General features: G+C 43.5%; 1 protein-coding gene across 1 annotated transcript in view; it reads right to left on the reverse strand.

Annotated features, from left to right (window-relative positions):
- ANKMY2 (ankyrin repeat and MYND domain containing 2) overlaps positions 1 to 24,475 on the reverse strand; it is a 122,016-nt gene that overhangs the window by 68,406 nt on the left and 29,135 nt on the right. The window contains exons 5-7 of the mRNA XM_069211810.1: positions 22,651 to 22,811; positions 10,497 to 10,711; positions 8,962 to 9,097 (exon numbers count right to left, since the gene is read on the reverse strand). Of these exons, the coding sequence (XP_069067911.1) occupies positions 8,962 to 9,097; positions 10,497 to 10,711; positions 22,651 to 22,811 (512 nt within the window). The remainder of the gene's footprint in view (positions 1 to 8,961; positions 9,098 to 10,496; positions 10,712 to 22,650; positions 22,812 to 24,475) is intronic.

A 24,475-nucleotide genomic window follows, 5' to 3' on the forward strand; every position in this document is an offset into this window, starting at 1 on the left:
ACATATATGTCCATATCGCAAGATGGTAAAAATAGCATAACTGCAATAACATCACAAGTGGTAACTACAGCCGATTTTTGCTAAATTATTCACACTGATGATTTCTTACCTGGGTGAAGTTTATGCATTATCAGCAGACTTTCATTAGACAAATTCAGCCCTGCTCAGAGGTATAATTGCACACAGCCGCAAACTTTTAGAAGTGGCCAAAATATTTGACCATTTCAAACTAATTCTGATAAAACTCTGCTGCTTCCCACTGGAAGTGAGAATTACCTTCAAGCTTGTGCTATGAATTAATTGTTCTCTGGTCTGACCTCCAAACTTTGGAAGACTGTACCAACAGACTGTCTATCCAAATCTATCCCACCTTTCAGGAGGGCCCTCAAAACATATCTGTTTAACACACAGATAGCTCCCAATACAGGTTAGAGCCACCTTCTGATTGTAAGTCACTTGCTTCTCAACACCACACACGCCTTCCCTTAAGATTACTATAAAAGATCATGAACTTGGTTTCACATCATAGAATACCATACAAAAATAAATAATGCAGACATATATCCAGAGAATACAACATAACTGTGAATGGAATGACTTTGTTTTGTGCACTGAGACTTATCCGAAAGCTATGCCATTTCCAATCTATCCAATGTTGGGGGGCAGGTGACTTGAGAGAATTACTGGAGGAAAACAGTTCCTCCAATGATTACAGAGGTTTGTGTAAAACCATAATATTTTAGCCAATGAAAGTTACTGAGTTTGTAATTTCATTAAGTTGTTGAACAAAACAGGTTGACGACTCAAAACTCCAGAAATGACCATCAATCATTAAGGCGTTTTTTTCAAGCCACTAGTTGTAAAACAGACATTAAATGGCAGGAGGGGATGCAAACTTTAGGGTTAACTTGTATGAACAGGCGCTTCACACATACTCACTAGCAAACCAAACCTTTTGGAGTGGAGGTCATAAATGCTAGATTTAGTACATTTTTGGGTCCATTTTGTGCTTCTACTTCATCTTGGTATTTCGAGTTCTCACAATAGACTGAAGTGGCAAGTGGCATTTGCAACTTTTTTTGTACCTGAAGATCATGAGGGCCTGGGGTAAGATGATAATAACAGATTGTTAGAAATAGGGTCTCTGGTTGGCAGTCGGTATGCACACTGCCCAAGTAGGGACCCTCACTCTAGTCAGGCTGAGGGAGCTACCCGCTCATATAACCCCTGCTCGCCCCCTTGGTAGCTTGACACAAGCAGTCAGGCTTATCTCAGAAGCAATATATAAAGCATTTGCACATAATACACAGTAATAAATTAAAAGACTACAAGAGGACACCACACCAGTTTCAGAAAAAATGCCAATATTTATCTATATAAAAAAAGACTAAATACAATAAGAATCCAAAATACAGTAATAAAAATATGAATTCTGCAAGATTTACTAAAAAAAATACAGTTCCTTGAAGTCGATAGCTCCACCTGGGGCTATCACGGAGTTGTGATCAACAAAACCAACAGTTCAGGCCAGCCGCAGCGTCGCGGGCCAGCTACAGTGTTGGGAAGACCCGCAAACAGTACCTTTGGAATTGCAAAGCGTTGTGATCCTCGCGGTGAGCTCCGGAGTGCGGTGTCACTGGCGTGTCGGTGTCAGTTCCTGAGTCGGTGCAGGAGTCGTTGGGCCCTTGAAATCACATGGTGTGCGGGTTGAACTCCGGGCTGAGGAAGTCAGGAGTGCTGGTGGGGATGGCGTCGGGCTGTGGTGCGAAACGGGACGATGCGGTGCCCACAGGTCACGGTGCAAGCAGCAGCTCGGTGACTGCGTCCAGCAGCGTCAGTGAGACCAGTGCTGTGGTGTAAAGCTGGGCTGTGCAACATGCGGTGTCACCAGGTCAAGGTGCAGACAGCGGCATTGTCGTTGCCGAAGCGCTGTCGTCGGTAGGCCCAAGCCAGCTGTGCGGGATGGAACAGTGCTTTGTGACCCTCACTAGCGGTGTCCACAGGCCACGGTGCAGGCTGGGATGCCTGATGACGACACTGGAGTCGGAGATGTTGGTGGACCGGGTCTGCGGGACGGGACGGTGCTTTGTGTACCTCTAGAGCGGTGTCCACAGGCCACGGTGCTGGTGTCAGCAGGTGCGGCGGCGTCAGGGATGCCCAGGCTGCGGTGTGAGCAGGCGATGCCAGAGTGCGAGGCCCACAGGTCGCAGTGCGAGTGGCAGCTCAGTGAAGTTGTCCGATGACGCAGTCGGTGAGACCAGAGTCGCGATGCAAAGGGGGGCAGTGCGGCGATGGCAGGTCACGGTGCAGGCCAGTGGCAACGTTGGCGGCGTCACACTGGTTTCTCCTCTTGAACAGCACAAAACACACAGTTCCCAGTGCTGCAGGTCGAGGAATCTGAAGTCTTTGGTGTCCTTGAGACTTCTAACAGGAGGCAAGCTCTTCTCCAAGCCCTTGGAGAACTCTCTCAAGCAGGACACACAGCAAAGTTCACCCTTTGCACTCTTCAGGCAGAAGCAGCAACTGCAGGCCAGTCCAGCAAAGCAACACAGCAAAGGGACAGTACTCCTCCTTCAGCTCTTCTCCTGGGCAGAGGTTCCTCCTGATTCCAGAAAGATTCTAAAAGTCTGGGGTTTCGGGTCCTCTTCTTATACCCCTTTCTGCCTTTGAAGTGGGCAAACCTCAAAGCAAAGTCTCAAGTGTTTGCAAGATCCTTCCTTGTCCAGGCCAGGCCACAGAAACACAGCAGGGGGTTGGACACTGCATCGTGTGAGGGCAGGCACAGTCCTTTCAGGAGCAGTGACCACTAACTCCCTCCATTCTAGCTAAGATGGCTCATCAGGATATGCAGGCTACACCCCAGCTCCCTTTGTGTCACTGTCTAGAGGAGAGGTGTAAACAGCCCAACTGTCAAACTGACCCAGACAGGGAATCCACAAACAGGCAGAGTCACAGAATGGTTTAACCATGAAAATGTCTACTTTTTAAAAGTGGCATGTTCAATCTTACAATCTCAAGACCAACTTCACCAAAAGGTGTATCTTTAGATTGTGAGTTTAGATACCCTAAACTCCATATTTATCTCTGCTGTCAAAGGGACTCTGCACTTTAAAGTGATTTAAAGGCAGCCCCAATGTTAACCTATGAGAGACGTAGGCCTTGCAACAGTAAAACCCAAGTTTGGCAGTATTTCACTGTTAGGACATGTACAACACACCAATACGTGTTCTACCTTTTAAATACACTGCAATCGGTAAGATTATATCTGGTAAAGACATATTTTAGTTGCAGATTCCTTACCTTAGAATTTCCCCCCTGGCATCAGACCGGATCTGGAGAGTTTTTCTTCGAGCAATACCATTGCGTGTCGGTAGGTGGCGTCGGTCAACTCCGCAGGTGTCATTGGCATCGTAGTCACCGTGATGACGTCGGGAGTAGCACATACGCCGCTTCAGCACAGTGATGTCAGTTTCTTTTCACAACTTTCCACGGCAAAGCGCAGAGCCGCGAAGAACACCGAGATTGGTGCACCACAGCCAGGGCCCTGAAAGGGGAATTCCTGTCCCTAGAAATTAGTTTGCAAGCGGGGTGGGCCAGTAAGGAATCTGCAACTACAATATGTCTCTATCAGATATATTGTTACCAAAGGTAAGTAACTTGTACATCTGATAGAGATTGCAGATTCCTTAACTTAGAATACATACCCAAGCAATGCCATCTTCAGAGGCGGGCTGCGAACCAAGATCATACTAGAAAGTCCTGCAGGACCGAATCACCAAAGTAGCTGTCCCGACGGACCGGACTGTCCAGGCAGTTATCTTTAGCAAACGTGTGCAAAGATGCCCATGTAGCTGCCTGGCAGATATCCAGGACAGAAACTCTGCATGCTAACACAGTGGACGCAGCAGTTGCTCTGGTGTAATGAGCGCGCAAGCCCTCAGGGGGTTGCTTCTTGGCCAAAGCGTAGCACATCTTGATGCAAAAAAGTACCCATCTGGAGATGGTACGTTTTTACACTGCCTTCTCTCTCTTTGCACCCACATATCCCAAAAAAAGAGTTGATTATCCCACCTGGAAATCTTTAGTATGATTTAGATAGAACGCCAACGCTCTTTTTGGGTCCAGATGGCGGAGTCTCTCCTCCTCGTAGGAAGGATGTGGGAGCACATAAAAACTAGGCAAGGTGATGAACTGGCCTGCATGAAAAGGCGTAACAACCTTGGGAAGGAAGGAAGTCTTATTGCGCAACACCACTTTGTCAGGCTGCACAGACAAGTTTGGGGGCTTTGAAGAAAGAGCCTGAAGCTCACTCACTCTGCGAGCATAAGTGATGGCAACAAGAAAAACAGTCTTGAAAGTGAGGAGCCGTAAAGGGCAACTGTGCGTCGGCTTGAATGGAGTACACATAAAGAAAGTAAGAACAAGATTGAGGTCCCACTGAGGCACGATAAATGGGGTGGGAGGAAATAAATGGATGAGACCTTAAAGGAATCGATGGACAATAGGAGACAAAAAGTGAAGGCTGATCAAGTAACCTAAGAAAGGCCAAAATAGCCAATAAATACCCTTAAAGGGTGTCCAAAGCAGAGCCCTGCTGGCCTAAAGAAAGGATAAACAAAAGGGAAGCAGGGAGGGGGGAATCAACAGATTTGTTGGCGCACCATGCCACAAATTTATGCCAACGACAGGCTTATACTGTTTTGGTGGGGGAACGCCTGGCTGCCAAGATAACGTCACAGACTTCGAGTGGAAGGTCAAAAGCCATCAACTGCCACTGCTTAATCTCCACGCATGGAGGCGGAGATTGGACAGTTTTGGGTGGAGAACCGTTCCCTTCTGCTGCAACAGAAGATCCTCCCGAAGAGGCAGTCTGAGTGGATATCCGTGGCCATGCTCAACAGCTCAGGATACCATAATCTCTGTGCCCAGTCCAGAGCCACCAAGGTAACTTGGGCCCAGTCGTTCTTGATCTTCCTGAAAACTTTGAGCAGAAGTGGTATAGGCGGAAAGGAGTAAAGGAGGCCAGAGTTCCACTCAATACGAAAAGCATCTCCGAGCAAGTGCCGCCTTGGAAACTCCAATGCGCAAAACAGCTGACATTGTGCGTTCTCTGCGGAGGCGAACAGATCTAACCAGGGCTCTCCCCACTGCTGAACAAGACCTTGCGCCACCTCCGGATGGAGACGCCATTCGTGATCGGCTATGCATCAAAGGCTGTTTGTCTGCTCTGGGGTTCAGTGAGCCCGCCAGATGTTTAACCACCAGGGTAATGTCCTGATGTTCCAGCCATGTACAGAGGCGTAGTGCCTCCTGACAAAAGGTCCAGGACCCTACTCTGCCCTATTTGTTGCAGTACCACATGGCGGTAGTGTTGTCCGCGAACACTTGCACTACTTTCCCTTTGAGATAGGGAAGAAATGCTTTCAACGCAAGCCTGATCGCCCAGAGCTCCAGAAGATTGATATGGAGCCCAGACTCCGCTGGAGCCCAGAGGCCTCCGGTTTCGGCCTTTCCTATGTGGCCGCCCCACACCAGAAGTGACGCATCTGTCACTATGGATAGATCTGGCTGGGGAAGGGAGAGGGCTCTGCTGTGGACCCAATGCAGATTCGAAAGCCACCACTGCAGGTCTTCTGCAGTCCCCTCCGAAATCTGGACCATATTGGAGAGATTTCCCTGATACTGCACCCACTGGAACTTCAAGTCCCACTGCAGAGCCTGCACATGGCATCTGGCATGTGTCACTAGCATGATGCAGGAGGTCATGAGGCCCAGCAGCCTCAGTGTCAGTCTCACCGAAATCCAAGACAGAGATTGAAAGATCGGAATCATAGCCTGAATATCTTGGACTCGCTTTTTGGGAGGATAAGCCCGAAACTGAATTGTGTCCAGAACAGCTCTGATGAAAGGGAGCGTCTGAGAGGGAGTCAGGTGTGACCCCCAACGCGTGCAGGAGGTTCCCCATAATCTGAAGGTGGGAGAAGACTTTCTGGGACAAGTCCGTCTTTAACAGCCAGTCGTCGAGGTAGGGGAAGACTGAAACCCCCAACCTGTGCAGATGAACTGCAACCGCAACCATCATTTTCGTGAACACCCGAGGGGCACTGGTAAGGCCGAAGGGGAGCGCAGTAAATTGAAAGTGCTCAAGACCTACCATGAATCGTGGGTAATGTCTGTGGGCAGGCATATGGAACTAAGCATCCTGCATGTTTAACGCTACCATCCAGTGTCCTGGATCCAAGGCAGACAGGACCTGAGCCAGAGTGAGCATTTTGAATTTCTCTTTCTTGAGGAAGTAATTGAGGTCCCAAAGGTCTATGAATTGACGTAAGCCCTTGTCCTTTTTAAGCACCAGAAAGTAGCAGGACTAACAACCACAACCTACTTATGGCACAGGGACCTTCTCTATGGCTCCCTTGGCCAAGAGAGCCGCAACTTTCTGGCCAAAAGGGCCCAAATGATCCTCTGGAATATGGCTGACTGATGGAGGCATGGCTGCAGATTTGAAGGGGAGGAAGTAGCCCCTTCAAACGTTCTGCAAAACCCACCTGTCCGTAGTGATGGATTCCCAGTGGGCAGGTGATAGCGAATCCTGCTGCCAACTGGACCGGAGTGAGGGGACAGATTAGTAGGGTTTGGAGGCTTCAGCGGGGCAGGAGTGGACTGGGCAGACCTCTGGTTCCCTGTCCCACGCCCACGTGGGATTCTGCATCCCCAGCTACGCAGCAGCTGAACAGCATGGGTGGCACTGTGGCTGGGATAGGGACGTGACAAGGAGCCTCTTCCGTGACCACGAAAGGGGCGAAAGGCAGACTGTTGGGGGTCAAGGGCAGTGGAAAGGCAGAGGAGCCAAGTGGTAGCCCGGGTGTCCTTAAACCTGCCCAAAGCAGAGTCCGCCTTGTCTCCAATGAGACCCGAGCCATCAAAGGGCATGTCCATAAGAGTCTGTTGACATCCCCCGAAAAAAACAGATGTATGCAACCAGGCATGGCGTCTAATGGCCACCGTCGTCGCAACCAATCTCCCCTGAGAGTCGGTCATATCCAGCCCACATCTAATTGTGAACTTTGCTGCATCTCTCCCATCGGTGACAGCTTGGGAGACGATAGCATGGGTCTCCTCAGGTATCTGCGGCAGAACCTGCGCAACCGTAACCCACAGCGAGTCGGTTTAGTGACCCAAAAGGCATGCAGTGTTCACGGACCGCAGCACTAGACAGGAGGAAGTAAACATCTTCTTCCCAAATTGTTCAAGCCTTTTTGATTTCTTACTAGGGGGTGCGGAACGGAAAGCGCCTGAGGAAGAGGATGCCTGGATGACAAGGCTCTCAGGTGTGGGGTGTCGTGACAGGAGTTTGGGGTCGTTCGGGGCAGGCCGATGGCGGCGTGGATAGTCCTGTTCACAGGAGCACCTGACTTGGGTCTGGACAAAGTACCCAATAGACATCAGTGAGGGCTTCATTGAATGACAGAAGGGACTCGGATGTGGAAGTCCCTGGCTGAAGCACCTCCGTCCTGAGATTTGACCCGACCTGAACAACAGGCAGCACATGGCCAAGGACCTCAACCGCCCTGCTGACCACCATATGATAAGTCGCTCCCTCTGCCGTAGCCACGGTAGGAGGAGACAGCATGCCATCATCTGGAGAAGTGTCCAAGCCACTGGCCTCGCCAAACTACCTGCCCAGTCCAAATTAGGGTCATCCTGGGATTCATAAGGGGCCAAGGACCCCCTCCAATCCTTCCCCGAATTCGTACCAATAAGAAAAAGGGTCAGAATCTGACCTGGGGGGGGGGGGGGGGGGGGGAAATAGACCCCAGACAGAGTCGATGTCGGCCAACGCCGTTTCAACTCAGAGTGGCTGGGGATGAGGAATGGGTCGACATCGATGGTTGGTACCACCAAAGTCAGAAGAGTTGACAACTGAACCGCCACCGGGGGGAAAGTCTCAATGGTACGACCGGTGCCAGTGCGGATCCGGAGGGGACCTCAGTGGCAGAGCCGAAGCTGCCGTCGAGGAACACGAAGGCCCCCCGACCAAACCCCTTGGGCCCAAAGGCACCGTATCAGGGTCGGCCTGTCCAAAAATGAGGCGCATGGCCTCATAAAACTCTTCATTGGACTGGGGTGGCTCCGGCTCCCGGAAACTCGAGGGATCGCAGTGTGTCAACGCTCCTCCCGCGTCTCTTCTTACGTTGTCCTGAAGACTTTGAGGAAGAATGGTGGTGGCTCCACGAGTGGTCTCAAGACCTTCCCCTCGAGCGAGACTGGGACCTACATGGAGTTGAGCGCTGGGACGCTATAATCTTGAGGGACTGCTCTCTCAAGGCCTTTGGGTGCATGGCGCGGCACTCTGAGCACAACTTCAGGTCATGGTTGCGCTCCAGGCACCACAAACAAACCTGATACAGATCAGTCACCGACATCATGCGATGACAGTCCTCGCACGGTTTGAAACCGGTCTTCGGGGATATCCTCGATGCACCAAAAAAAAAAAAAAAAAAAAATTGACAAAAGGGTTGAAATCGGTCAAAAAAAGACCAGGGTAGCTCTCTCCGGATCAGGGGGTGGTGCAGAAAGAAAAGAACTGACGTCTCTGCGCTGAGGCGGCGTCTATGTACTACTCCAGCTGTCATCATGGCGACTACAACGGCAACAACGCCTGCGGAGTCGACCGAGGTCACCTACCGATGCACAAGGGTATTGCTCAAATAAAAAAATCTCCAGATACAGTCGGACGCCTGGGGAAAATTCTAAGATAAGGAATATGCAACTCGAAGTCTCGATCACATTTGTAGTTCTTACATTACTTGTGTAGACATAAACACAGACAACTTGCCCCACCCACCCTCTGTCTTTACTCCTTACACCCTCAACACAGAAAGCTCTTGGTGGAAAAAAACAGCCTAAAACTATTTAATCTGCACCTTAAAACAGCATGGAGCTAGATTCAATGCTTACCATTTCAACAGGAGAAATACTTCTTACAAGCTGCTGGAGAAGTGTAGCTTCACAGTAGGGGAACTTGCGAATGCATTCTCTAATAAACTTTTCTTGATAAATGGGAAAACCATCAGTCTCTCTGCCTCGAAGCAGGCTATATAAATAAATAAAAAAAAACATTTAATTATTCAAACGGTAACCCTTAAAATTCTACCGGTCAAGAAAACACATTGAAAACAGACTAGAAAATTGGACACATCTGATATAAATATGCTAAGTAGTGTGCTTAAACATACCACAATTACAGTAATACAAACCTAATATTGCATTATAACATTTTCAAAACAAATGGAAATAAAACATTACCCATGGCAACAAAACTATAAGCCTACAAACTAGGCAGTATAAAGAAATAAAACTCACAAAGTAACCCACAGAAAGATACTGAAATATGCAGGTACAATGCACGTTTTGGAGCGATCACACTAGGGTTTTTATTTTGATGCAAAGTCTATTTTGATGCAAGTGTGAACTCAACATTTATTTCCATCAGACATTCCACTACAAAAACAATACACTAGAATATCAATGTAGTTCTGCTTTTTTACAGACAACTTCCTGTCAGGTCATGCATTCCTTTACAATTATGATGTAATCATTCTTGCAATCTCTCCTTCCTCTCATCCATATTACAACCCATTGTCCTCTCCTAACACACTTGCTTACACCTTCCTTGCACCATCCTCAATTCCTCCAACTCCCCTTTACACAGTCTTTGGTTTCTTCTCCTCTTTCATTTGTATCTACCTATTGGCTCACACTTGCTCTGCTTCAGGCAACCTACACCTTTCTTCCCTATGCATTCTCCCCTCAACCTCAGACATCGCAGCCTTTCCCTTCCCCCGCCATTGTCTTCTTTACAACTTCTACAACTCCCTTCTACTGTCCCCATCACATTCTGAAATTTTAAAACAAAAACAAAAAAAACTGTACACAACCCTGCCTCTAACACACAACATACAGTATTTTGAAAAATAATCCCACAGTGCTAGTATTTTATACTTTCACATCTAAAGCCACCCAGATAGCTTGCAGGTGGGATATGCTCAGACGTTAGTTAAAATAAAATATCTTGCTCAAATCACAAATTAAAAATTGGTAACAAATCAAGCTCTTCGTAAATCATGCTGCATTGCTAAACCCTTCTAGACACTGCTCATTCATATATAGCTACAGAGCCAAAACTGTAAGAGACAAGCTACTGTAACCCATGTTTATTTTCACAGCCAGTTCTCTGTGGCTTCATGAAGAAGCATAGAAGACTGTGGTTTTGACCAGGAAGCATGTCTGTGGGCATTTACTGACTTCTACCGAGCAATTTAACAATTTCCTGTTGTATAAATGGCTTTTTCCACCTAAAGGCATGTGAAGAGCTATAATACACTGTATTGTAACTTGTAAAGACTGAAGCACCAAGAAGAGAATTTCAAAGTTCCTGTATCACAACCTAACATTCTTATTTACTTGAATGATTAAATATTTTAAGCTCTTACCTTTTGATAAGTTCATCAAGTTTATTTTCTTGATCTTTGAAAAACGCGATACACTTTTGTAAGATGCAGCTGATATAATGCATTTTCATAGCTAAGACTTCATTCATGTCTCTTTGTTTCATGCACTTTTCACAAATTAAGTCCAACACTCTGGAACTTTTTTTCAGAGCTTCTACATCTGCCAACAGAGGATTCTTCTTAACTAGTGTGACAATCTGAAAATGGCATAAATAAATAATTTAGAAAATACTTTTAAATAACAGCAGTTACAACTGTATAAATATTTCATGAGAACCCTCATGGTTGATACACCCTTTATTATTATGGATTACTCAACAAAGTATGGCTCAAGATTAAGCACAAAGGTTGGCTGTAGTTGTAAACAGCCAACCTCCTATAGATTAACATTGCTAAATAATGGGAGTTTGAAATGTGGGTCAAAGAACAGATTTAGGGACTCATTCTGAGTTTGGCAGTCCGACCGTCGGACCGCCAAACCTGCGGGGATGAGGCTGCTGTAGGTCTGTAGAGGTCGCAAACATTCCTAAACAAAGGTATCAGGCTCACTATCTTCACTGGCAAATCATTTTTTTTAATCCATTCTCTTGTGACTAGCACCAACTCAGACCACACTGGTTGTAGAAAAATGTATAGCTTGTTTTGCGTACAGTAGCCAAGATCATTTTAGCTATTTAATTATTAGATCGTTTGCTGTGACGTGCTCCTGGGAAGGTACTATTCTGTGAGATTTGTACTGATGCTCAATGGAATGCTAGGTGTCCAACATAACAGGCCACTCAGTTTTTTTAGTGAATGAAGGCCTACTCCGGGTAAATTATTAGCTACAGTCATTCACAGGAAAAATATTAACAGTATACGGCTTTACAGACATTAGGTAACGGCAGTAACACAGCATTAGGTAAACAAACGGCTTATCAATGCATCAGTCATAGTTGAGACTAAGACTTAGGGCCAGATGTAGCAAGGTTCCAAATTGCGAGTTGCAATTTGCCAGTCCCAGCGACTCGCAAATTGCAACTCGCAAATTTGGAATGCAGAAAGGTGTCTCAGACACCTTCTGCGAGTCGCTATGGGGTCGCAAAGACCCACCTCATTAATATTAATGAGTTGGGTCGCAATTTGCGACCCCATAGCGATTCAGGGCACTCACGGGGATGGTGGCCTGCTGGGAACAGCAGACCACCATGTCCGTGACTGCTTTTAAATAAAGCAGTTTTTTTTTTTTTTCAAAGTGCAACCCGTTTTCCTTAAAGGAAAACGAGCTGCACTTTGAAAAAAAAAAAAAAAACGAAACCTTTAGTTTCGGTATATTTCAGGGCAGGTAGTGGTCCATTGGACCACTGCCTGCCCTGAAAAAATATTTTTTGTGCCAGACACAAAGGGGAAGGGGTCCTATGGGGACCCCTTCCCTTTTGCGCCTGGGTTACCATCCACTTCAAGTGGATGGTAACTGCGCTTTCATTTGCGACCGCAATTGCGGTCGCAAATGAAAATGCATACCATTGAGACTCGCAAATAGGAAGGGGACACCCCTTCCTATTTGCGACTCAGAAATGCATTTTGAGAGTCGGTTCCGACTCGCAAAATGCATTTCAACATAGCAGAGACGCATTTGCGACTGCAAACGGCGATTTTCGCCGTTTGCGAGTCGCAAAGTCTTTGCTACATCTGGCCCTAAGTCACCTGTGGCACACTTGCACTTCACCACTGTATTGGAGAAGTATTTCTTCTTATATTTCAGTGCAACCTAGCAAGTGCTCTTGCTGTAGCTTTTTGTTACAGTCTGCCAGCTTTGCCTCATTAAACTATTTTAGCCACTTTCCTCCTGTGTGCTATCTATGCACTCATTTGTGTTTTTCTGCCCCAGCCTGCACCTAAGCACATTTGTCTTCTAAGAATACTAATGTTTGACTCCTAGTGTCTCTTCTATTTGCAGACAACGTTATAAGACCAGTTACAAGTATGTACCCATGGAAGGCTTTAAATATATCAGTAGAGAAGCGTGCCCAAGAAATACTAGTTTGCGATCATCTCAGCAAGAACCAGTCGCAGACCCTGGTAGTCAAAATGTAAATTGTATGTGATCATACTTCACCACAACTCTTTGTGATTTGTCTGATGACGATGAAAATAAGGGAGGTAAGAGTGATCTGGATTTACTGTTTTCATGAATTCAAACTCTACCACCTTTTTCCATGACAAACTAGTGACGGACTCTGTGGAAAGTCTGGAGCAACGTCATTCAACTGAGTCAATATTGGTCAAGGTCAGCGCAAAAGATAACTAGATTAAATAAAAAGCATTGGCAATGCCATCAGTCTCTCCTATTGGTTTTTGTTTTGGTGTAGAAATTAGTGTATTTGGGTAGACCTGTATAAAGTGCAGTAGACTGACGTGGAGGGAAGTGGTATAGTGTGGGTTAGTGTAGGAGCATGGAGTGGCACAGAGCAAAGGTGTTGAGTGGTGGCAAGCACATTGATGTATTGTACAGTGGTGTATTGTTGAGTGTTGTACAGTAGTTGTGTTATATGAGTTTTCTTTGGTAAGGTGTTGTAGAGTGTATTGGTGTAGAGTTATGTTGTGTGGAGTGTAGTGTTGTAGAGTAAAATGGTGTATAGTGCTATAGGGTAGAGTGCAGTGGAACAGAGTGTAGTGGTAAACAGTGTTGTGTGCCAGAGTGGAGTGGTGTAGTCTGCTGTACCACAGAGTGTATTGGCGTGGAGTTTACTGTTTTTGAGTTGAGTGAAATGTTGCTGAGGCTGTGTGGTATAGACTAGAGCCGTGTGATTGTATACTGTGGTATTGAGTACAAACAGTTGAGAGTAAAGTGATATAGGGTAGGGTGTTGTTTATTAGTGTTATGCATAGTACTGTGGTGTGTACTGGAGTGTTGTAGAGTGCATGTGATTAGAGTGTAGTTGAGTGTTGTTGAGTGTGGTAGAGTGCATTGGAATTGAGTATAGTGTAGAGAGGCTTAGTGTTGTAGAGTTCTGTGTTGTATAGTAGTTCTGTGTTTTATAGTAGTCGAGTGGTGTTGATTTTTGGTGAATGTGTTGTAGAGTGTATTTGTATGTTGTGTAGTAGAGTGTGGTATTATAAGAGTGTTGCAGAGTAGAGTGAGGTGGTATAGAGTGCAAAGGTATAGATTTTAGTGAGGCAGTGTAGAGTGGTGCTGATTTAAGTGTAGTTTAGTTTAGTGGCAGACAGTGTAGTCTTGTACAGTGTTGAAGTGTTTACTTGTTTTGAGTAGAGTGGCATTTTGTGCAGTGTTTTAGAGTGATGTTGTATAGATTGCAGTGGCATAGAGTGTTGTTGAAGCAGAGTTCACCAAGCATTGGATTGTTCACCCACTAATAGGGAACGTGAGCTGGGATTAGACCATCGTGAGACAGGTTAGTTTTACCCTACTGATGATGTGTTGTTGCAATAGTGGCTTTGAGTAGAGTGGTGTAAAGTATTTGTTGCAGGATTTAATTGTTTGTTGGAAAGTGGTGTTGAGTGTATTGGCCTTTAGTACAGTGGTGCTGAGTACAGAGGTGCAGAGTTCAACGGTGTACACTGGTATAGGGGAGAGTGCATTTGTTTAGAGTGTAGTACTTTAGAGTGGAGTGTGGCAGAGCGGAGGTGTGCAGTAGATCGTTTTTTATAGGAGGGAAGTGGATTAGACTGCAGTTGCCAAGAGTGAGAAAAAGAGAGAGCTGCTGTTACAAAACACCATGGAAATATAAAAATGAGACTAGGGCCACACAGTGTCTGTAGCGCATTCGAAACAAATATTGCTGGGGACACGTGGGATGGAACAGCGACAAGTAGCTAGGACGGGATGACAAGCATCCACAGGCTCTCTCATATTATATCACCGTGCCCAGTTATAAATAAAAATAAAAACATGTGTGATGTAATTTATGCCCTTGTAAAGCGCTCGAGTTTGCGCTATATAACTGCCCAAAAAAATAAGGTACATTTCTATTATAAGAATATATACAAGTACACTGTTCCAAAGAACGAAGAATAGAGCCTAATCCAACAGGAGCAAGAACCCTCAAGCATCACATTGGATGACTAGCTTCATCATCGGGAAAGCTCCTCGTCAGGCCGGTGCTGCAATGCCTGACGGGCTCCCCAAAGGGGGCTCTTAACCGTATTGCTCTGAGTGTAGCAAAGAAAACCAGGTCGTATAGGGGAACTACCTTAATGAGAATACCTGAGCAATATGGAAAGAAAATAAATTAAAATTGGTTACCCATCTTGGACATACATCATAAATTTAATCAGCAACCATAAGATAGAGACCAAGGTTAAAATCACAGAAGAGAGTAAAAAGTGAGAGATAATGCTCACTTACTCTCTACAAGAACACGAGAGGACCAGATTTATTATGGTGCCTCAAATCGTGGGTCTAAATGTTTCGCGTCTAGTGGTCCAGCCGGATCCATTGACGCTTCATCAGGACCAGTACAAAAAGAACAACTTCTCCAAACAATAGTTTAATGCCAACCCGAATAGGGGGGATCAAAAACAAAGAGCAGTCACTTACTTTGAGTCTACCTGCTACGTCAAAAAAGGTCGCCAATCCCCAGTCTCAGGATAGAGCTTCATAGGTAACACGTCAGGAAACGGAACAAACACTGAGCCGCGCCGATTCACCTACCCTCCTGACAGCGTCCATGTTCATAGTGTATTTCTATTATAGCTATTCAGGAATGTTAACCCAATTGAGTTTTCTTTATTAAAAAAATAATAATAAAAAAAAAAAAGATTAATCGCACTTGCCTTACTAAATCTTTATTTTTACATTGCAGCTAAGGTTGCACTTAAAGGCATGCCTCACAAGACCCAGTCTCCTTGGCGACTTACATCAACATGTTTGGCATGAACTTTTAGCAGTTGTGCTTTAATAGCTAGCAAGCAGTCCGAGTGACCATATGCCTTAGGCTTTATAGATTTCTACATATCGGTATGATTTTAATTGGAATTAAAACTGCCAATGTAAAATCAGAAGATTTGTTTTTGCATGTGTGCTTTTATTTTGTTTCCAATTAAACAATTGGCTTAAGCACTTTTCAAAAAATTCATATAAAGGCATGTTATTTTCTTAATGATGCTTATAATCAATATGTAAAGATGCAATAGGAGTGATTATTCCTATGATTGTGAATGCACTGTATAGCAATAGAAACAATTATTTGCAAATCTCTTATGAAGTCTTTTTTGTTATTAATATTAAAGTGCGCTGTGCAAAGGCTCATTCACATCTGCTGTTGCAAAAATTTCAGGGAAATACAAATATATGCCAACTACCACACAGTGTCTGCAGCACATTCAAACACATTGTGGGAGACTGGGGATGGAACAGAGGCAAGAAGCCAGGACAGGACAGCAAGCATCCACAGGCTCTCTAATGTAATATCTCGATGCCTAATTATTTTTTTTTAAAAAGAAAATTTATGTAATATGACTGGTGCTCTTGGTAAGCGCTTGAGTTTGTGCTACATAACACTAGCCCAAAAATAATAAAATAAAAAATAAGAAATAAGTACATTTCTATGGCAGCTGTGCAAGCATTTTAACACAATTGCGTAATTAAAAAAACAAAAAAAACACTTACCTTTTGTTTTACATTTGCAACTAAGATTGCAATTAAAGGCCCAGTCTCTGTGGTGACTTACATTAATATATTTTCACAGTACGGAGCCAATCGGCCATTATTACACTCTTAACATGTCTTAGCACAAACCTTTTGCAGTTGTGCTTTAATGTACAAGCAAAATTCACATATATTCTAGAAATAATACCAAATGAAAAGGTAGTTTAATAGCCTGCAAGCAGTCCGTTTGACCGCAAGCATTTGTCTCTATAGCTTTCTTCGTATTGGCATGCTTTTAATTGTCCCAGTAACACAGAGGGCCTCATTAAGAGTTTGGCAGATGGAATGCTCTGCCTGTCAAACTCCCAACAGGATCTCCGCATATGTGGCGACCTCCCCGCCGGAGTGATTAAGAGGTTTCCGCCCGCTGACCTTGCGGAAAACTAAGTTTCTGCTCGCTGGCCTAGCGGGAAACAGGATAAAGCACTGTCTCTGGCTCGTAATCGAGCCAGCAGCAATGCTGTAGCCAGCAGGGTGCACGAGCACTCTCACAATGTTCACAAAGCAGACAGTGAACATTGCAACGGTGCTGGGCAGGGGGGGCCCTGCACTGCCCATGCCAAGTGCATGGCCAGCGCAGGGGCCCCCCTGTGGCCCCCTGCATCTGTTCCCCGTCAGCTTTTTCATGGCGGTGTTACCGCCATGAAAAGGCTGAGGGAGAAAGAGGTCATAATCTGCAGGGCAGCGCTGCCTTGGTGGATTAGGATCCAGACTGCCAGGATACAGATCCTGATGGAGCGGGCGGATCCCTGGCGGTTATTTGGCGGTCGGACCGCTGCATCGGCTGCGGTCGAGACCGCCACACTCATAATGAGGGCCACAGTGTCTGCAGCACATTCAAACAACATATTGTGAATGGCGGTGGGAGTGGGTTGGCAGAGAAGCGGCAAGCAGCTAGGTCAGGACGGCAATCATCCACAGACTCTCTCATATAATGTCATGGTGCCTAATAAACAAACAAAACAAAACAAAAACAAAAAAACAGACTATAGTTTGGCCTCTTCTAAAGTGCTTGTGTTCACGCTAGAGAACATTGCTGTCATTGCGGTTCGCAAAAGTGAGAAAAAGAAGCAAACAGGAAGTTATTCACAGCTGCTGGAACGAAACACCACGGAAATACAAAAATGTAACCAGGACCACACAGTGTCTGCAGCGTACTCCAAAAAACATCAGGAGAAGTGGGGGGACAGTTGCAAGGCGGCAAGCATCAACAGGCTCTCCCATTAATGTTCCTGTACCTCATTTAAAGAAAAAAACATGAATGTAATGTAATTGATGGTCTTGAAAAGCGCTTGTGTGTGCTCTATAGAACACTGGCAAATTAAAAAAAAAAAAAAAATTGAAAAACTGCAGGCAATGCTGACTAAACAAACAACAACAAAAATTCCAATGCAATGCCGAAAAAAATAAAATGCAGATCAGAAACAAAACAAAAATTGGTGCTCCTGTAAAGCACTCGAGCTTACTCTATATAACAAGGACACATTTACAAAACATGCTGATTGGAAACAAAAGAAAAAAGCAGGTACATGTTGATTCGTAAACGAAAAAAAATAAAAGTCAATGCAATGCTGACACAAAAAAACCATGCTGATCGGAAACAAAAGACAATGCAAAAAAACAACATGGAAATATCCATGTAATACCAAAACAAAAAACATGCCATTTGGAAACAAAAGAAAAAAAATGCCCAAATGCTGAATGCCAATATGAAAAAAAAGAAATAAGTTGTAGAAAAAATAAGTTCTCATAAGCATAGCACCAGTAGCAGAAAGACACAAATAAAATACAATTAATTAATACTTTGTCCATGCTCCAAAACAGTCAAAGAAAGTGATGTAATATATACAGAACCCAATTACAAGCCAGGTACAATGACTGACAATCAAGCCTGCAAATAGGAAGTGATGGCGGGGCTCCAAGCCTTTTACTGCATACAATACCCTTCGTTGCAACAGCGCATGCACGCTGGTTAGGCAAGAGCTAAAAACGATAACTGTGACCTAGACCTTCTGCTCAATCATATGTCACCTTAAAGCTGTCCTGTATTTAGACATCAATGCAGTCATTTTTTCACAATCATCTTGTTTCCAGGATGTGAGGCAGATTATCTTTTGTGGAAAGATTCTTTCTCTGTCAGAGTTATTAAATATTCACTGTCATGCCTGCAGAATACCTTCAAGACAGATGTGCCACATGACCCTTCTCCCACTTGAAAATAAAGATACTATTGCTTTTTACAGCAGACAAGAGAATACACAAAGCCAGGGATACTTTTAGCTCAGCTTGAGCTTCTGGGTCTGAACCAATTGTTTTGAAACTTCGCTCACTGAACACACATCATATTAAGTCTGGTTCATGAGCTCTTTTTCGAATGGAAAGGCAGTAATTTGGTCAGTTTACCATCTGACTACATTTAGGATTTAACAATATTTATTCACAACTAGTTATAGCCAAATAATATTCATGAGGTCAAAGGTTCTCTTGAGCATGGATAAGTTGAACTCCAAAGATTTTTTCAGAGAACCCAGACTTTCAGCTTGAGTCTTTGGGTGCTAGTGAGCAAGCTCGTTTCCCTTTTAAAAACCACGATAGTGCTATTGTACATGCTCCGCGTAAGTCTCTTACACTGTCCAAAGTAGTAAATGCCTTCTACTGTATTTATGTCATCTCTACCTTCACTAAGTACAGGATAATCTTTAAAAGAGGTCATAATTACTCATAGCCTTGTGGACTCCTATAACATAATAGGCCTTACTGCATGTGCACCTATCCTGCTATGGGAATACAAATTACATAAGCTTTCTTGATTTCTTCAGGTGATTTAACACACTCAAGCTTCACCCCCTTTGGTCAGCAAAGCTGTGTTTCATACTGATCTTCTGGTGGAATTTATTCTGATGGCACAGACCACCGACGTCCTTGTCTCCCGAAAACGGTTTGGCATCATGAGCCCAAGGCCACCTGCATGTGTTTCCTTGTGCGTCGATAGCCACTATCAACTTTCTGGAGAACTTGTTCTGACTTCCAGACACCCATTTGGATGCAGTCACTAACTCAACATAAAAACAAACTGCCCTCTCAGTGTTCAGGGCCTCTGCCCAAAAACAACAATCTCTATAGGTATTGGTTTGAGAAAAATGGTGGGAAAATCGAGGAATCAGAAGAGGGGGCATTATGTTTTGTTAGAAGAACATTTCCTCCAGTTTTTGTGCAGAAAGGTATGCCAGTCTAAAGGACTGTTGGCCTGCAGCCATTGACATTTATATTTGTCATTGTACTCCTCGCCATTATTGAAACAAACACCCCTTTTTCGAAAAGACAAAATGCAGAAAACAAGGAAAACAGCAGGCAGAGACCAAAATAAAAATAAAATCCACAGTGGCAAATAAATAGGTAAGTTAAAGCTGGATGAACGACGACATGTCAGAAAATTGTCTTGGGAGAGAATGGTTAGAGCCTGGTTTTCCGAAATCCTACTCACAAAGTGCAAAATCTACAAATCTACTTGTGCACCTATGAACGGGTATGGAATTTAATAAAATATCTACTTGTTCATGGGACAGGTTGCTTCTTAAATCTACTGGTCCTGTTAAAAAAAAAAAAAAAAAAAAAAACGACTTGTACCTTTTGTGCCATGTAATGTGGCAACAAATTATGGCACCAATCTCATTATGTAAGGGCTCTCATAATAGCCTCTCTGATTATGCCAGGGCTACTACTATAGTAGGGCTTGGATACTTGCAATTTCAATCCCTACTATAGCAATTTCCTGATTTTGCCAGCTTTCCACAGATCTACATAATGGGCTCGAGGAAGCAGTAAGCAATAGTTCTAGGACTGGAATGCCTCTGAGTCTGCAAGCCTTCTTACTTGCAAGTTTTAAGGATTTTTAGCAGCTCTTCTCTGATCTTTTCTCATAATGAGAAAGGTTGGAAATTTACTCCCGACAATGGCAGAAGTAGAAGTTCTTCCAGGGTTGGGAAAAAAGTGGTTGGCGGGAAAGCAAACTTGTAAACGCTCAATAGATTTTCACTCTATCAAATTTACACATGCATATATGCTCGCGCTAAAATACAGTTCACAAATATTTTCTACGAGTACAATTTCCTGGTCTACTACTTTTGTAAGTTCTTGTTAATTCATGAAAGCCACCAATTCAAAGACATATACCATGGGTGCACTTTTGTGACTTTCTCATGGGGTCCCTTATTAGATCTGGATTAACAAAGACATTTTATTAAATACCTACCTACCTACCTACCTACCTACCGGCTTTACTGTGAGTGATCGCATTCTGCTCTTCCACAAGAAGTATACTGGCACCCAAAGTAGTTTTGTTCAGTTCAAGAAACTACTGTGGCAATCAGTGGCGTAATGAAACTGGAAGGGGGCCCGTGCAAAGAACATTGAGGGGCCCCCCCCACCTGACTCATTCAGGGCAGGTAATGTGCTGAGAACTCCCTGAATGGGGGGGGAAAGGGGTGGCGAGGCATTTGTTATGCCACTGGTGGCAATGTATGCTGTTTGAGACCAAAAGCTTTTTTTCCCCTTTTTGTCAGTGTTTGTTACAATGGTGAGGGCCTGGCAGATCTCACAACAATAAAGTGTTACAAAAGCCATGTCAAAACAAGACATGCATTGACAAATACAAAAGACTCACAAAAAAATAGGCAGCTCGGTTGGCTTTGCCAGTGCTTGTTTATTTTCATGCTTCCCATAATCTTGTTGAAAAAGGTTACAGTGATTTTCCATTAGGAATATTTTTGGGAAATACTAGCATGCATCAACACATTTTACTAAATGACGCTTCAAAGAAATAGCACCGAAAACTTCATAGTAGCGAAAAAAAGTTTTCCTACTTACATGTTTTTTCAAACATATTATTATGAAAGCAAAGAATCATCACTCCTGCTTGCAAGCGTCTGCAAACATTTGCATCTAATCTGACAGCATCCTGGGAACATTATACTTAGCCTAATATTGTTAAACATTTCAAACGTGTGTACACTTTTTTTTTTTTTTACTGGAACCATTGTTAGTAGTGCAGTGTGACCTTAAAACATAAATTACAGCGCTCACCCTAATAATGAAGGCTTCATTAATGAACCATAAGTACAAGTTCGAACAGTATTATCATATGGACACGCATTATCTGAACTGCAGACAGTTTCTTTCTCTGTAAAACTGCCAGCCAAAGGCTTTGTGCTGCAGGGGGAGGGGCCTACTCGTCCCAGGGACACAATAAAAATGAAAACTTGTTGCCCTTGACCCCAAACAATATGTCCAAGGCGTGGTCAATATGAATTCCACATCCCTGCTATGGATACCTTTATTGCGTGCACAGCACTTACACAGGCAAAATCGTTTTGGTTTTACTGAATCTTAAAATTTCACCAGTATGATATTATTTATCTTGTGAGTATATCACCTCAAAAAAGCAGACTGTGGGTATTCAAAGGTGCAGAGGTTTGCAAACAGTAGTGAAAACTCAAAAAATTGATATCAGGGTGTCCCTGAAAACAGTCAGATTTACTCCATTTGAAGACCAGACTAAATCCTTTTCAAATCTTCAAAGAGAAAGAAACACTCTTGAATCTCGGATACAGTGTAAGGGGCTTTAGCACGGAGTGAAATGAACAAAAAACGTTAACCATGCACACGGTAGAAAATACAGTTACCAGAAGTAAACAGGATAACTGAACTTCTGTGCACTTAATGCATACCAATTGTGGCATTCATTCACACACATTCTAAGGCAATCACAGATGTTAAAAGCTAGTTAGTTGAGCAGTTCAGAAAAACATAATAAATGTAGGATCATCATAAGCAACTGCCCACAAACGCTTGAGATTGTGTTTGGTAGAACCCTACTTTAAAACCTGATGGATGTTTAGTGCTCTAAGGCATCTGTCATTGCTTGTTACCTCTACACAAATCTTACATGAAACTAGTATTCCCTGCTAGTTAAGTGTTTTTATACAGCACCTGCGTGTCACAGACCTACACAACACACTGGAGTCCTTAGTACAGCTATGAGTCTGGCATGGGCCATTCCTAAAGGGGCTTCTGGGATGAGAATTTTGGTCCTGGTACCATTCTGAAATGGCGTGAAACCTTTCTTGAAGAACATTCTTCAGGACTGGTTTGAAGAAAGGCAAACTGGGTTGCCTTCTCACGTCTGGGAGTTGTAGACTACATGAAGTGGACATGAAACCTATACAATTTATGGACGAACACAACTCTGTGTACATGACATGGGCATGAACAGAAGCAGCAAATACATGCCTATGATACACAATTGTTAAATAATAATTACTCAACGTTCACTATAACACAATCCAAATTGCATATTAAAATTTTACCATGAAAGACGAAGGATGACCACGACATCCAATGTTAGAATTCACCCTGGATATCAATATTTAATAATTCCTATGATGATGATGATAGCCAGCCTTGTATGAAATGATGATACTGCCTTACCTTAACAGGATGCAAATTTGCAGTTGTTATAATGCTGTGCAATGGCCCAGCAAGTTTCATTGGCAATTTTGGTTCTTTGTCGAGGCCTTGAACCTTTGTGTAATAGTCTAGTTTTTCACGGGGAAAGAAACTGTTTATAACAGTCACACAATCATGCTGACCTACGACAAAAGGAAAAGGGAAAAAAAAAGAACTTAGTAGTAAACAAGAATTAATTTTGCTACAGAAATTGGAATTTATACAAGTCATTTTACATACGATTTGAGTGAACCATTAGATTTCATAGTACTCCAGTGTTTTTGCGTTTGTCTTAACCATGTGCACCTACCTTAGTTATCTGGAACTAATCGAGTACAATAAAAAGACTTTTGAACTTCCAAGTACATTTCCGATAGCATACTTCGACCAACACCAAAATAAAATCTACTAGCCTTGTATTGAAATAAGAATGAAGGAATAAGGTACAACACCCTAATCGTCAGTATAACCTGCAATTTGCCCTCATAATATAGGTAAAACAAGCACCAGCAAAGACAAAATTTCTCACCCTTTAGCCCTGCCAAGCAGAGCTACCGGATTTACCAATGCTGAAACACATCTGCGAAAATAAATAAATAAAAAAAAAATATATATATATATATATATATATATATATATATATATATATATATATATATATATTTAAAAAAAAAAAAAAAACATAGTGTACTCATGCCTGATGTATCATCATGCAATGTGACACAACTGACATTTATTTTATTTTATTTACCATTTCAACAGGCTGAACGTCACTTGGATAAGTAAATATAAGTAAGTATATATATATATATATATATATATATATATATATATATATATATATATATATATATATATATGGAAAATGTCACTTACCCAGTGTGCATCTGTTCGTGGCATGAGATGCTGCAGATTCACATGTGGTGCATTATCCTGCCATCTAGTGTTGGGCTCGGAGTGTTACAAGTTGTTTTTCTTCGAAGAAGTCTTTTCGAGTCACGAGACCGAGGGACTCCTCCCTTTCGGCTCCATTGCGCATGGGCGTCGACTCCATCTTAGATTGTTTTCCCCGCAGAGGGTGAGGTAGGAGTTGTGTATATAGTAAATGTGCCCATGCAATGGAGTAAGTATGTATGTACATAATGTGTATAAGAATAGTATTTATTTACAAATTTACAAGTTTCATTCAACTTATAACGGCTACAGGCTCCCGGGGAGGTGGGAAGGCGCATGTGAATCTGCAGCATCTCATGCCACGAACAGATGTACACTGGGTAAGTGACATTTTCCGTTCGATGGCATGTGTAGCTGCAGATACACATGCTGTGCCTAGACTAGTAAGCAGCAATCTCCCCAAAAGCGGTGGCTTAGCCTGTAGGAGTTGAAGTTGTTTGAAATAATGTTCGCAATACAGCCTGTCCTACTGTGGCTTGCTGTGCTGTTAACACATCTACACAGTAATGTTTTGTGAATGTATGAGGCGTAGACCATGTGGCTGCCTTACAAATTTCTGTCATGGGTATATTCCCTAAAAAAGCCATTGTGGGGCTTTTTTTCCTAGTGGAATGCGCCTTCGGTGTAATAGGTAGATCCCTTTTTGCTTTAATAAAGCAGGTTTCAATACATTTCACTATCCATCAGGCAATGCCTTGCTTGGATATAGGATTCCCTGCATGAGGTTTTTGGAAGGCTACAAATAATTGTTTTGTTTTGCGAAACTGTTTTGTTCTGTCAATGTAATACATTAGTGCTCTTTTGATGTCTAACGTATGTAAGGCTCTTTCTGCTACTGAGTCTGGTTGTGGAA

This window comes from Pleurodeles waltl, chromosome 10, assembly GCF_031143425.1.
Source record: "Pleurodeles waltl isolate 20211129_DDA chromosome 10, aPleWal1.hap1.20221129, whole genome shotgun sequence".
Taxonomy (NCBI): Eukaryota; Metazoa; Chordata; class Amphibia; order Caudata; family Salamandridae; genus Pleurodeles; species Pleurodeles waltl.